The 14,364-nt window shown below is 47.1% G+C and overlaps 1 protein-coding gene across 3 annotated transcripts in view; it reads left to right on the plus strand.

The window, feature by feature from the left end:
* NDST1 (N-deacetylase and N-sulfotransferase 1) overlaps positions 1-10,659 on the plus strand; it is an 87,918-nt gene extending 77,259 nt beyond the window's left edge. For 2 of the 3 annotated variants that reach the window (XM_024994189.2, XM_059888134.1), the window contains 2 exons: positions 931-1,033; positions 5,947-10,659. In XM_024994189.2, the coding sequence (XP_024849957.1) occupies positions 931-1,033; positions 5,947-6,066 (223 nt within the window). In that variant the 3' untranslated portion in view covers positions 6,067-10,659. The remainder of the gene's footprint in view (positions 1-930; positions 1,034-5,946) is intronic. The other variant, NM_001192361.3, reaches the window with a different exon arrangement.
* The last annotated feature ends 3,705 nt before the right edge of the window (positions 10,660-14,364 follow it).

Consider the following 14,364-nt stretch of genomic DNA (forward strand, 5'->3'; position numbering starts at 1 on the left):
GGATGCCCTCCCAAGATGAATAAGTGCCCGCCTGTGTTGAGGGACTCAGGGCTGAGGAGAGGCTGTCTTCGAGGGTGAATCACAGGTGATGCACACAGCTGGATGAGGCAGTCTCAGGAGGAGAATAAAGTCTCCTTCCCCAGCTACCTTCTTCGGAAAGCCCTGCAGCAAGAATATCCCCATCTCCCTACTTTGGAGGATGAAGGTAGAAAAGGAAAGTCAGTCCTCTGCTCTGAGGGTAGAGAGGAGCAGCAGCTAAGGGCATAGCTGTGGCAGCAGAGATGCCTGGGTGAGGATTCTGGACCCATTACTTCTTTAACTGTGGGACTTTGAACTTGTGTCTTAGTTCCTTCAAGCCTCACTTTCCTCCTCTATAGGTTGGGGGTACAGATAATAATAATTCCTACCTCCCGAGGGTCACTATCTTGTGGAGCTCTTGGCTCAGTGCCCAGCATGTACTAATCTCAGTAAATGACAGCTGCCCTCAGCATCACCATGCCTACCCTGTGACCCATTCAGAAACCCCCATCTCGCTTTCCTGCCAGAAGGAAACTGTTCTGCTGTTCTCATGCCCAAGAATCTCCAGATAGTTGCTGATCTGGGACTGAATTCTGATGTCATTATGCCTCCCCTCCCGGTAACAGCACCTTCTCTCCCCAAAATACCCTGGAAAGCCCAGCATGACTTCAGATTCTGAAGGCAGCCTTGCTTTGTCAGTTCTGGAGTTTACTAAACAACAGCAACTTTACAGTGATACACATGCTTAAACACAATTATAGATAGAGCATTTCTTGATAAAGATTGAATTTATTAAAAAGCAAAAGAACCCCTACTAAACGTTCTTCTCCTACTGGGTCTGGCCCCTGAGTTGGAGAGTGCCAGGAGGGTTTCCAGGCTGAGGAACGATGAAGCCTTTCCCCACCCCCACAGGTTTGATCCAAAGAAAGGATTCTGGTGCCAGCTGCTCGAAGGAGGAAAAACCAAGTGTCTAGGCAAGAGCAAGGGCCGGAAGTACCCGGAGATGGACTTGGATGTAAGTAGCAGACATGCCGCCTGTGGCAGGGGAATAAATGATGGGGGTCCCGTACTGGAGAGAAGCTTCTCTTTACCTGACACCCAGTGCTCAATGCATTGCCTTGACATTTCTTGGATAGCATTCTTAGGAGGAAACATGGGCTAGGATTTAGCGACTCAGAGTTGATTTAGTCAGAGTATTTCCTTTCGCAAGGGCTGAATGCTATGGGGCTTTGAGAATGAATCAGACATGTTCTTTGCCTTCAGGGAGCTCCTAGTCTAGGAGGAAAGTGAGTCACACATGCAAATAAGTAGAATACAAGGCAAAAAGTGCTTTGTGTAATTAGGTATGCACGTGTGTGATGGCACTTCAGAACAAGGACGTGCCATGTGAAGCTGGACGGGTAAAGGCTTCTCACATGAGGTGGGGGCTGACTCTGGAGTTGGGCCTGGAAGGATGGAGTAGCATTTGGACCTATGGCATGGATGGATGAGGCATTCTTGTAGGAGAGGACATCCTTTATGGTATAAATGAATGGTAAAACATACATAACTGTGACTGTGGTTATGTTTCCGAGTTTTTTCATTACCCCTTGCTCATTTTTTAAAAATCCAAGTGTAGTTGATTTACAGTATTGTATGTTTCAGGTACACAGCAAAGTGATTCAGTGTTTATATATATACATATATATATATAAATTTTTCAGATTATTTTCCCTTGTAGGTTATTACAAGATATTGAATATTGTTCCCTATGTTATGCAGTAAATCCTTGTTACTTATCTATTATATATAGCATTGTGTATCTGTTAATCCCATACTCCTAATTTGCCCCACCCCACTCCCTTTCCCTTTGGTAACAAATAAGTTTGTTTTTTGAGTCTGTTTCTGTTCTGTAAATAGACTTGCTTTTTAGATACCACATATGAAGTGATATCATACGGTATTTGTCTTTTTCTGTCTGACCTCACTTAGTGTGATATCCTGTAGGTCCATCCACATTGCTGCAAAGGGCAAGAGCGCGTTCTTTTTAATTTTCTAGTGTGTATATACACGTGCCGCATCTTATCCATTCATCTGTTGATAGTCACATGGGTTGCTTCCACATCTTGGCTATTGTAAACAGTACTGCTGTGAACATGGGGTGCACACATCTTTCCATTGCACGTATGTGAAAAGATACACGCACCCCAAGGAGTTGCTTTCTTTCTGGATGTATGGCTAGGCGTTGGATTGCTGGATCATATTCTAGATCTAGTGTTAGTTTTTGTTTTTAATCGGAGGAAAATTGCTTTATGGAGTCGTGTTGGTGTCTGTCATATATCAACATGAATCAGCCATAGGTATACATATGTCCCCGCCGTCTTGAACCTGCCTCCCACTCCTCACCACATCCTGCCCCTCTCGGTTGTCACAGAGCACCACACTGGGATCCTGTGTTACTCAGCAGCTTCCCACTAGCTATCTGTTTAACATATGGTAATATATATGTGTTAATGCTACTCTGTCCCACCCTCTTCTTCCTCCACTGTGACCACAAGTTTGATCTCTATGACTGTGTCTCTATCCCTGCCCTGCTAATATGTTCATCAGTACCATCCTTCTGGATTCCAGATATATATATATATATATATATATACGATATTTGTTTTTCTCTGACTTCACTCTGTATAACAGGCTCTGAGTTCATCCACCTCACTAGAACTGACTCAGATGCATTCCTTTTTATGGCTAATATTCCATTATATATATGGACCACAACTTCTTTATCCATTCAACTGTCAATGGAGATCTAAGTTGCTTCCATATCCTACCTATTATAAATAATGCTGCAATGACTAGTTTTTTAAAAGGAACCTCTCTATTGTTCTCCATAGTGGTTGTGCCAATTTTTACATCCCCACCAACAGTATAGGAGGGATCCCTTTTCTCCACATTCTCTCCAGCGTTTATTTTGTGTAGGCCTTTGATGTTGTCTGTTCTCATCCTTGTGGAGTGATCTCATTGTAGTTTTGATTTCCATTTCTCTAATACTTAGCCATGTTGACTGTCTCTTCATGTGCCTGTTGATCATCTGTATGTTCTCTTCAGAGAACTGTCTGTTTAGGTCTGCTCTTTCAACTGAGTTGTTTTTTTTTGATACTGAGTTACATGAACTATTTGTATATTTTGGAAATTAACTCCTTGGTTGCATCGTTTGTACATATTTTCTCTTTTCAGTTTGTCAGTGGTTTTCTTTGCAGCGGCTTTTAAGTTTAGTTTGGTTCCATTTCTTTATTTTTGCTTTTATTTTTTTTGCCTTGGGAGACTGACCTAAGGAAACATTGCTATGATTTATGCCAGAATGTTTTGCCTGTGTTACTCTTCTAGGAGTTTTGTGGTATCATGCCTTACGTTTAGGTCTTTATATCATTTTGAGTTTATTTTCATATATGGTGTTAGGGGGTGTTCTAATATGTTTCCTTTTTTTCTAAATTTTTATTTCATATTGGAGTATAGTTGATAAACAATGTTGTGTTAGTTTTAGGTATACAGTAAAGTGACTCATTGGTACATATGGATACACCTGTTCTTTCTCATCCCATTTAGGTTATTACAAAATATTAAGCATAGTTCCCTGTGCTATACAGTAAGTCTTGTTGGTTATCTATTGAAAATATAGCAGTGTAAATATATCAATCCCAAACTCCCAGTTTATTCTCCTCCTCCTTTAGTAACCGTAAGCTTGTTTTCAAAATCTCTGAGTCTGTTTCTATTTTGTAAATAAGTTCATAAATGCTGCAGTGAACCCTGGGGTGCATTTTTTTTCCTTCTCATTATGGTTTCCTCTGGTATATGCCTAGGACTGGGATTCCTGGATCACATGGTAGGTCTATTTTTAGCTCTCTAAGGCATTTCCATACTGTTTTCCACAGCGGTTGCACCAGTTCACCTCCCATCTACAGTGTAGGAGGGTTTCCTTTTCTCCACATCTGCTCCAGTATTGTAGACTTTTTGATGATGGCCATTCTGACTGGCATGAGGTGATACCCCACTGTAGTTTCGATTTGCTTTTCTCCAATAATCAGTGATATGGAATATCTTTTCATGTGCTCTATAAGCTATCTTTGCTTATGTCTTCCACCCATGTTTTGACTGGATTGTTTGCTTTTTGATATTGAGCTACATGCGCTGTCTGTATATTTTGGAGATTAATCCCTTGTCATTGCTTCATTTGCAAAGATTTTTCTCCCATTCTGAGGGTTGTCTTTTCATTTTGTTTATGGTCCTGTTTATTTTTGTTGTTATTTTCCTTACTCTAGGAGGTAGATCAAACAAGATCTTGCTGTGATTTATGTCAAAGAATGTTCTGCCCATGTTTTCCTCTTAAGAGTTTTATAGGATCTGGCCTTACATCTAGGTATTTTATTCTTTTCAATGCATTGGTAAATAGGATTGTTTCTTAAATTTATCTCTGATATTTTGTTGTTAGTGTATAGAAATGCAGTAGATGTCTGTGTATTAATTTTGTATCCTGCAACTTTACCGAATTCACTGACGAGCTCTAGTAGCTTTCTGGTAACACCTGTAGGATTTTCTTTGTATAGTGCATCATCTGCAAACAGTGATGGTTTTACTTCTTTTCCAATTTGGATTCCTTTTCTTTCTTTTTTTTCCCCCTCTGATTGCCATGGCTAGGACTCCCAAAGCTATGTTGAATAAAAGTGACGAGAGTGGACATCCTTGTCTTGTTCCTGATTTTAGAGGAAATACTTTCAGCTTTTCACCATTGAGAATGATGTTAGCTGTAGGTTTGTCATTTATGGCTTTTGTTTTGTTGAGGTAGGTTTTCTCTATGCCCACTTTCTGGACAGATTTTAATCATAAATTGGTGTTGAGTTTTGTCAAAAGCTTTTTCTGCATCAATTGATGATCATATGGTTTTTATTCTTCAATTTGTTGATGGGGTGTATCACACTAATTGACTTGAAGATACTGAAAAATCCTTGTATCCCTGAAATAAATCCCACTTGATCATGGTGTATAATCCTTTTACTATATTGTTGGATTAGAATTGCTAGTATTTTGTTGAGGATAAAGATCAGAGCAGAAATAAATGTAATAGTGATGAAGAAAACAGTAGAAAAGATCAATGAAACTAAAAGCTGGGTCTTTGAAAAGATAAAGTTGATAAACCATTAGCCATGCTCATCAAGATAAAAAGGGGAAAAGGTGTAAATCAATAAAATTAGAAAGGAAAAAGGAAAAGCTACAACTGACACCACAGAAATTCAGAGGACCATTGGAAACTACTCTCAGCACTTACCTAAATACCAGCAAAATAGACAACCTAGACGAAATGGATAAATTCTTAGCAAGGTACAACCTGCCAAGACGGAATGAGGAAGAAATAGAAAATATGAACACACCAATCATAAGTACTTAAATTGAAATGGAAAATGTGATTAAAAAACTCCCAACAAACCAAAGTCCAGGGCCAGAAGGCTTTACAGATAAATTCTATCAAACATTTAGAGAAGAGTTAACCTTCTGAAACTCTTCCAAAAAATTGCAGAGGAAGGAACACTCCCAAACTCATTCTGTGAGGCCACCATCACCCACCCTGATACCAAAACCAGATGAGGATACTACCACAGAAAAAGAGAAAATTATCAGCGAATATCACTGATGAACATGGATGCAAAAATCCTCAACAAAATACTCTTGGCTAATTCTCTCTCTCTCCTCCCAATCACGAGTTTCGACCTTGTGCACTATAGTTTGCTGCTTCTACTATATGTTTTCTTTTGAAGGTTACCATTTTGAAGAAGGCTGTGAATAAATAATGGGAGTGGGGGATAATGGCAGCGGGGTGCTGGTTTTCCAGAGGCGGGGGCGGGGGTCACTCGAACCAGCACATGACCAACGTCTGAGCTTCCCTTCCTGTTGCAGTCCCGCGCCTTCCTGAAGGACTATTACCGGGACCACAACGTCGAGCTTTCCAAGCTGCTGTACAAGATGGGCCAGACACTGCCGACCTGGCTCCGGGAGGAGCTGCAGAACACCAGGTAGCTGCGGCCCCCACCGCCGGACTGAATGTGACGGCAGGGACATCCCGCCACACGCTGAGCCAGACTGACCTGCAGAGTGGGGAGTGGGGCCCGGCTGGCCAAGCACTCACAAGCAATACTCCGCCGTGGCCCGGGCCAGCCAGGAGGAGAGCCCAAGCAGGTGCCCACGTGCCTCAGAGCATCCAGCACGCAGTCGGTGGCCTCTCGGACCTCCCTTGCCACCTGAGGTCCATTCCGCTTACAGTCTTTCATGGAGAGGCCACTTCCTGTTGGTGGAGGACCACAGGCTGGTAGGAAGGAGTCTACAAGACTCTGTTCTCTGGCCCTCACTGTGTCTACCCACTGTGCTCTCTCTCCATCCATCACTCCCTGCCCCTGTAGGGCGTCCACTCAGTATTAGCTGCCACATCGTCTCTGTCCTCCCGACAGCAAGGACAAGGGTCCAGCTGGGGCCTCTGGCAAACCAGGGAGAGAAATTGGATGTTTCGCTGATGTTTCAAGCCAGGCTCTTCAGAAGGATCAGCTGGAAACCCAGAGGCAGCCATAGGCAGGGTGTGAGGGTGCCACCTTGAGAGAATGCTGGACCTCCACACCCATTGCAGCTCATACCTTTGCATCTCACCTTCCCGCTTTGGGGATAGAACCGCTGGTTCATACAGTACCCACCCGGTTCTCAAGGCCACCTTCAGGGCCCTGGGGGCACTGCCATGCCATTTGGACCCAGAGACCCAGTCCTCAACCCTGCTCCCTCTCTCCTCCTGGGACATGACATGCGTGGTGTTTCCTGTGGTAAGAGACTGAGGCGGTCATGGGGCCGGCTGTATACATGCTCCAGTGTACATTTGTTGCCCCCAGGCCCCTGCCTTGACCCCAGGCGGATGCTGGACAGAGTTGGTGAGACCACCACCTCTTCCTGATGCCAGCTCCCTGGGGCCGAGGGTACCTAGAGCCCCCCTTAACTTCCCAAGTACTAAGAAGCTAAAGTATTTTAATTTTTTTTTTTTCTTGGTGCCAGAGTTTATACCCTGGGTGCTGGGGTTGCACTGTGTTACATATATATATATAACTGTGTGTATATATATATATATATATATATATATTATATTATATTTTTTTGGTTGGGTTTGTTTTTAATTCAGTCATACAGAATGGTGGCAAGCCCCAGTCCCAAAGGGTGTCCTATCTCAGTGCTAGAGCATGGGATGGGGGCGTGGTATGTATCTTCACGTGTGGGGGCCTCAAGGACACAGGATGGATGTGCCCTTGGAGAGGTCAAGTGCCATGGCTGCCCTGCAGCTACTCCAGAACAGGGGTGGTGAGATGCAGAGGGAAGACCTACTGTCTCCAGGAAGTCTGGCTTCATGAAGTGCGGTGATCCCAGGGGACTTCTGATCAAAGCAAACAGCCAGGCTGAGGTAGGAGACCCCGGGGCTAAATGCTGGCCTGTCCCCCTTCCCCTCACATGGTGCTAGGTTGGGAGCTGCCCTGGGAGCTTGGGGGCCCCCAGGACCCCCCAGAGCTGTCTCCAGGCCCCTCTGCAGACAAGGGGATCTCTGGGCTAGTTTCTGGTGGGGGCCTGCTCCTACCCTCCTCCTAACAATGTGAAGTGACTAAGGCTGGGGTGCCTCTTCCCCAGTCCCTCCCACTGCCAGTTCAGCTTTGAACTGATGCCTCGGAAATCCTTTCTAGAGAGCCTGGTCTTTGTTCATAGGATGTTGGGGCTGAGGGGTCCTTCAACGGGTGTGGACACAGCTCCAGAAAGGGGAGGTGGCCTCCTGGGCTGACGTCACAGAATTGACTGGGAGCAGGGCCAAGAAGCAAACTTGAGGCTCCCGCTTCCATGCCCAGAGCTCTTCTTCCAATGCCACACTGCCTCTGAGCCCATCCTTGGGACCCTGCTCTGCCAGGTTGCTGTCCCTCCCTTGGTCACGCCTTTGGTCATTCCAGGATATGGGGACAAACCACTCCTTCCCAGCTCGGTGCCTTCTCAGTCCCAGATCTGCATCCCTGTTGTGCTCGCCCCACCTCAGAAGGCCCTTCCCCAGCCTGGAAACCCGGATCTTGGTTCCCAGGGTCTCCGTGGAATGGAGAAGTGGAGTGTTCTGCGGAGCCGGCTGCATGTGGTTCTACCGTCCCCTAAGGGAAGTGTTCCCATTATGCTTTTCATGGGGCCTTAGAACCTGGCGCTGCCAGCCCAGCGGGGGCTGAGGAGCGGAGTGTCTGAGGACTGGGTGGCACGCCTGCGTGCATGCTCGTGAGGACTTCCTTGCACCAGGAACCAGGCTCCCAGAGCTGGCAGCGGCTTCCGCAGTGCAGAGCCCAGCCTCCCTTCCCGTCCTTCAGTGTGAGGCTTGTGTTCTGTGATGAGGACCTCACAGCTCCCACCATCTGAGGTCTGTCTTCGAGGGGCGGGTGGGTCCGGTCCCCTTGTCCTCCAGCCTGAGGAAGAGACAGGCAGGTTTGAGACCCTGGGGGAGCAGAGGAAATCCCAGGGACTTGACCTGTCACGTGTTGTAAGTCTGTCTTGTCACTGCTACTTTTTCCCTTCCCACTAAAGGAATCTGTCTCAAGGACCCCCTGCCAGGACTTGGAGGTACTGGGGAGGGAAGAGAGCCCTAGGGGCTCTTTGGCTACTGAGTACACAGATCCCCCTGAGAGGGGAGAAAACCAGAGGTCAGTGGTGCAGCGTCCTCTGCATCCTCCATGTCACTAAGTCACTGTCTGGCCTGAAAACAAGAGCAGAAACTCTGTCCCCCTTCTGCCATCTCCTCTGCACGCCTGTGCCCCAGGCTGGGAGCAGGTGTGCTGTGTCCCCGGGGTTCTACAGCTGCCCACAGCAGGCGTCTTGCACTTGGAGAAAGAGTCTGAGGTGTAAGGATGGGTCTCTCCCGCACCTCTCAATAGGAGCAGCCAGTGCCTCTAGGGCCCAGCAAGGGAACAGTGGTCTGTTCCCAGCAGGTGGAAACTGCTGGGCTGACCTGCAGAGACCAGTTGGTCCCAACATGGAGCTGTCCCCACAGGTATGTTAGAAAGAGCAAGTAAATGTTGTACCAAATATTTTATAACTAACTCCCACTACCCATGGTTTAGACTTACAGTGAACATTTTGCCACGTTTTTTTTAATCTTTTTGTCTGTACGTTTTTTCTGAACTAGTTTAAAAGTTGCAGTTATCATTAAGACTCCACCCCAAATACTTCAGCTTGCATCTTCTAAGAGGTAGGTCATTTTTCTTCAGTTGGCCCGCCATCACACCCAAGACAACAGTCATTTCCCAGCAACATCAGTCCCTATTTAAAGTTCCCCCAAATAATTTATGCCTGGTTTTAGAATTAGGACCTAGTTAAGGTACACAAGTTGCATCTTGGAAGTGTATTTTATAAAATCTCTTTCAAGGCAGTGAAGTTTCCATTCTGCTCACTTTGGTTTTTTAAATGACGTTATTTCTGAGGCTTGACGTCCCACAAGCTAATCTGTTTCTTCAAGGCCCTGTACTGGCAAGGGCAATCTAGGCTATGGGGAGTGTTAGCTTCTGTTGCTGACTTAAGACTTCAGTCCTTTCGCTGTCACCTGTACCAAGTGCCAGGCCAACAGAGGGGTGGGGGAGGCAGCTTCACGACGGGGCTAGGGGAGTCTGGAAGGAAGAAGCTGCACGCGTGGAGGCTGGGCCTGTGGGAAATGAGGCATCTTGGACTCAGAAGGTCCTGTTCTCCTTCTGATCCTGGGACTGGACCACAGGGCACCAAGTAGTATCTCTTTCTCTGTTTCGCATCTCTGGGTTTTCGCTTCCTGGAGGCCCATGGTCTGTGTGCATGAGGGCAGAGCCGCAGGAACGCACCAAAGAAGGGGGGTGGGGCACCTTGCCCAGGCCGCGGTTGCGGAGAAAGAGCACTGGGCTGGAGGCAGATGTGAAGTTGTGTCCAAGTTGTATGCACTGAGTAGCTCAGTGACAGTTTTCCTCCCAGGGACTTAATTTCCCCATCTAGAACAAGCAGATGGGGCTACAGCGTGGGCTTTTCAGACATCAAAGAAGAAAGGGAGTCTGCTCTCGAGGTGGGGATGGAGGTCCCCCTGCGCTTGAGGCAGTGCCGGGCTTCCGGCTTGCTTAGCTGGCTGGGGCTGCCTGTCCCCACGGCTTCCCTTCGCCAGCTCCCACCAGGGAGAGCCGTGGGCCTTGTGCGGTCAGTGTCGAGGGCCCAGGGCAGACTCTGGCTGTGTTTCACCCTAATAAGTTCATCCCTCCCTCCCTCCTCTCTGTGGCCCTTGAGGAGAAGGAGGGCGGTGAGGGTTTTCTATGACTGTGCTAGCTTTTATTATCAGCAAGAGGGCTCCTTTTGTAATTTGTGCATGAAATTCATGTCATTTCCTGGGGAGAGAGGAGAGGGCTGACTGAGGGGCGGGGGGCAGGTTAGGGGAACAGGCAGAGGTTTCCTTCCTTTGTCAGTGGGGAGGAGAGAGGAGAGTGCTTCCCCACTCAGCTGATCAGGGCTCTCAAACCAGCCGTTTTGGGTTGTGTTGAACGTGAGAACCTTCCTCCATTAATGTACAATCTCGAACTAACTGCTAATAAAGTGGGGTTCTGTTTGTACACCTTGGTCACATCTGTCTGTCTGACCTTTTTTCAAGGCCCACAGGAGCAGTAGAGAGAAGGGTATTCACACGATGGCCAGTGTGGCCACCCCTGTACACACAGTAATGATCAGATCAAAGACCAATCCCACAGACGATAAACCGCAGCCTTTCTAGACGGTAGGGGCCTGTCCCAGGACAGCCAGATGGGGTGTCTCAGGTGACAGCTCTCAGGCACGCTGGACAGTTAAGTGCTAGAGTTCTGTAATGCGAGGAGCCTCTGTCTAGAGAGAGTTCTGCCATAAGCGTGTGATGTGATTGAAGACAAGTCACTCTTAGGCTTGGATCCTCAGTTTCTCTCACCTCTTAGGGGCGTGGAAGGTGCTGGGCTCAGCGGCCACTCTGGAGAGCTTGATTCAAATGCAGATTCCCTGGCTGTGCCCCCAAGTATTCCTCTGTGGCAGATGCGTGTGTGGCCCGAGCATCTGCATTTTAACAGCCTCTCCAGCACACCGAGGCGCCCCACTCAGGGAACCCAGGTTCAGATAGGTGGCTCCTGCGGGTTCTAATTAATGACTTCTAATTGATTGCTCCTCCTGCCCAAGAAATGAAAACTTTGGATGAAATGAATGACTTCCTAGTTCTCCCTGCTTGGTTGAGCTCGAGTTTGCCGGAGTGGGGCAGAAGTGGGGAGCAGAGAGGCGAAGCCGCTCCCTCAGAGGCCCCTGGGGAACTTGACAAAATGCACATTCCCAGCCTCCCCCAGTCCCATCCACTCAGAACCTCTGGGAGAGAGATCCAGAGATGTGGCTTTTAAACAGTCCCTGCCTCACAGGAAGGTGTGGGAACACTTGAGGCAAGCCACCAAGGGTCATCCTGAGAAGCTCCCCAGAATTGTGGATGGCTGCCTTGGGGTCTTCTGGGACACCGCTGGGAACATACGTGCTGCCTCGGTGTGGACACTGCCGGTAACAGCAGCTCGGCCCTGAACATTACAAGGCCTGCAGCCCCAGCTCTCAAGAAATATCCGGGGAGAGGTAATCAAAAAAGAATTCAAATCAGGATGACTCTCTGGAGGCCAATTTCAAGAGGTAAATATTAGTTTCACTATTATTTAAAAAAGAAAAAGCACAGGAAAAGATGGTTAACATGGCTAATGATTAGAGATAAGGGACTCAAAATTGCAACAAGGTATCACCTCCCACCAGTCAGTGATTATCTTTAAAACATCTACTAAGGATACATGCTGAACAGGATGTGGGGAAAAGGGACACCTACAGTGTCCTTGAATGCAAAGTGTAAAGAGCCACATGGAGAACAGTACCACGATTCCTCTGCTGCTGCTAAGTCACTTCAGTCATGTCCGACTCTGTGTGACCCCAGAGACGTCAGCCCATGAGGCTCCCCCGTCCCTGGGATTCTCTAGGCATGATTCCTCAAGAAACTGAAAATAGAGCTACCAGTTGATCAGGTATTCCCACACCTGGGGATGCATCCGGAGAAAAGACACAGGCACCCCAGCGTTCACCACAGCACTATTTAGAATAACCAAGACACCAGAGTGGCGAGAATGTCGTGGACTGATGAATGGATAAGGAAGAAGAGAGACAATGGAATCTTAGCCATAAAGAAGAAGAAAAGAAGACCCTTCTCAGCAACATGAATGGACCCAGAGATGATCATACTAAATAAAGCTAACCATCATGTGATGTCACTTACAGGTGGACTCAAAAACTCATCCCATATGAACTAATTTGCAAAAAAAAAATAGAGACTTGGACAAGAAACATGCTTACCAAAGGGGAAAGGTGAGAGGAAAGGATAAATTAGGTGAAAGAAACCTATACGCACATACATATATATATATAATATGATAGTTCATCAACAAAGACCTACTCTATATCACAGGAAATTCTATTCAGCATGCTTTAATAGCTTGTATGGGAACAGAGGCTGAGAAAAATGGCCATGTAGAGATGTATAACTGAATCCCTTTGCTGCACACCTGAAATAAAACATTGTAAATCAACCATACTCCTAGAAAAACCAAAAGTAAGAAACACCAACTCCATGAGAATTCCCTGGTGGTGCAGTGTGGTTAGGACTCCATGTGTCAATGCTGAAGGCCTGGGTTTGATTCCTGGTTGGGGAACTAAGATCCCACAAGCTGCATGATATGGCCAAAAATCCCCCCAAAGGACAGCAAAAACACCCTCGATGGCACGAGGGTAGCACTTTCAGACACTTGGGGTTTGTTGGCTGGGAGCTTGGTAAACGTCATGGAGCAACAATAAGAACATGGGTGGGAGGTTCCCTGGTGGCCCAGTAGCTAGGACTCCGCACTCCCATTGCAGGGGACCGAGGTTCAATCACTGGTCAAGGAATTAGATCCCACATGCTGCAATAAAGATCAAAGATCTTGTGAGCCCCAGCGCAGCTAACAAATTTCTATATATAAAGAGCATGGGTGTAGCATTAACAGGACCAGTGGGTATGCATGATACAGATGGGATTCCTGGGCCAGGTAATGAGTCAAGCCGTATCAGAGTTTTGAATTAAGAATTTTTTTTAAAGAAACGTAATTGAAACCCAAGTAGAGGCAGAGACTTCTCATTGGATTTGGGGTGAGTATCCGGACTCACCAGCTCACCACCTCCATGTCCCTGCACTATTTTGGAACCAGAAGAATCCTTGAAACACCCCAGGGAAGCCCAGCCCAGGTATTCTCAGAGGTCCCAAGAGTCCTGCAGTTCTAACAGAACAAACGCATCGAAACCTCCTCATCTCCCACGTGAGGAGTCCTGACTCAAGCATCATGCCCAAGGGGCAGTGTCAGATCCTGAAAGTGGGTACTTCCCTCAGAAGCCCTGGATCTGGTGCACGGGGCAGTGTGTTTCATCGTAGCAAAGCCCTGTAAACAGCCTAGATGTCCATCCAGAGGGCATCGGCTAAGTAGCCACTGCTGTGGCCACGTGCTGGAACATGGTGATGGAGGAGAAAGTGAATAGCTCAGGCCCCAGGTCCCCATCCAGGGAAATTTGAAGAATGACTGACATCTGTGGAAAGAGGATGCCATACAGCTAAGTACACGTACATACTCTGCTGGCTCCAGCTACTTACGCCATTCTGCACTATTTTTCCTGGCAATGTAGCCAGCTCTCTGTCTCACCAAACTGATAACTGGCTACTTCTGGAAGAGGGAGAAGGAAATGGGGAGGGGGAAGATTTCAAAGGGGACTTTAGCTTTGTCTCAAATATTCTGCTAAAAACAAAAGAGATGTATGTATCATTTGTGGAATGAAAACATCATAAAGGTAAGAAACAGAAATGGGCAAAGCAGAAAATGAAGTCCAGAGAGCAGCTCTGTTGTGGGATGCTCACAGTGAAAATAGCCCTGCTGCTCTCCCAGCCCACAGGCACCCAACATGCAGGGCTGGAGGCGGCCCTGGCTGCGGGGGGAATTCTTGCCTTTCTGCAGGAATCCTGAGCACCTGTCAGGCTCCTGACCGGGGGATCCTGACTCGCTGTGTGACTGTGGGTGACTTGGCTCCACATGCTCACACGGGGGAGTTGGAGTGAACATCAGCCTAGCACCTGTGAAATTCATAACATGAATCTAACCAAGAAGAAACAGCTGCACATCCATGTTGAAGGACATTTTTGCAAAATAACTGGACTGAACTCTCAAAATGGTTGAGGTCATGGAAGGTCAAGAAAGGCTGAGAAACGGT

Source organism: Bos taurus, chromosome 7 (genome assembly GCF_002263795.3).
Source record: "Bos taurus isolate L1 Dominette 01449 registration number 42190680 breed Hereford chromosome 7, ARS-UCD2.0, whole genome shotgun sequence".
Classification (NCBI taxonomy): Eukaryota; Metazoa; Chordata; class Mammalia; order Artiodactyla; family Bovidae; genus Bos; species Bos taurus.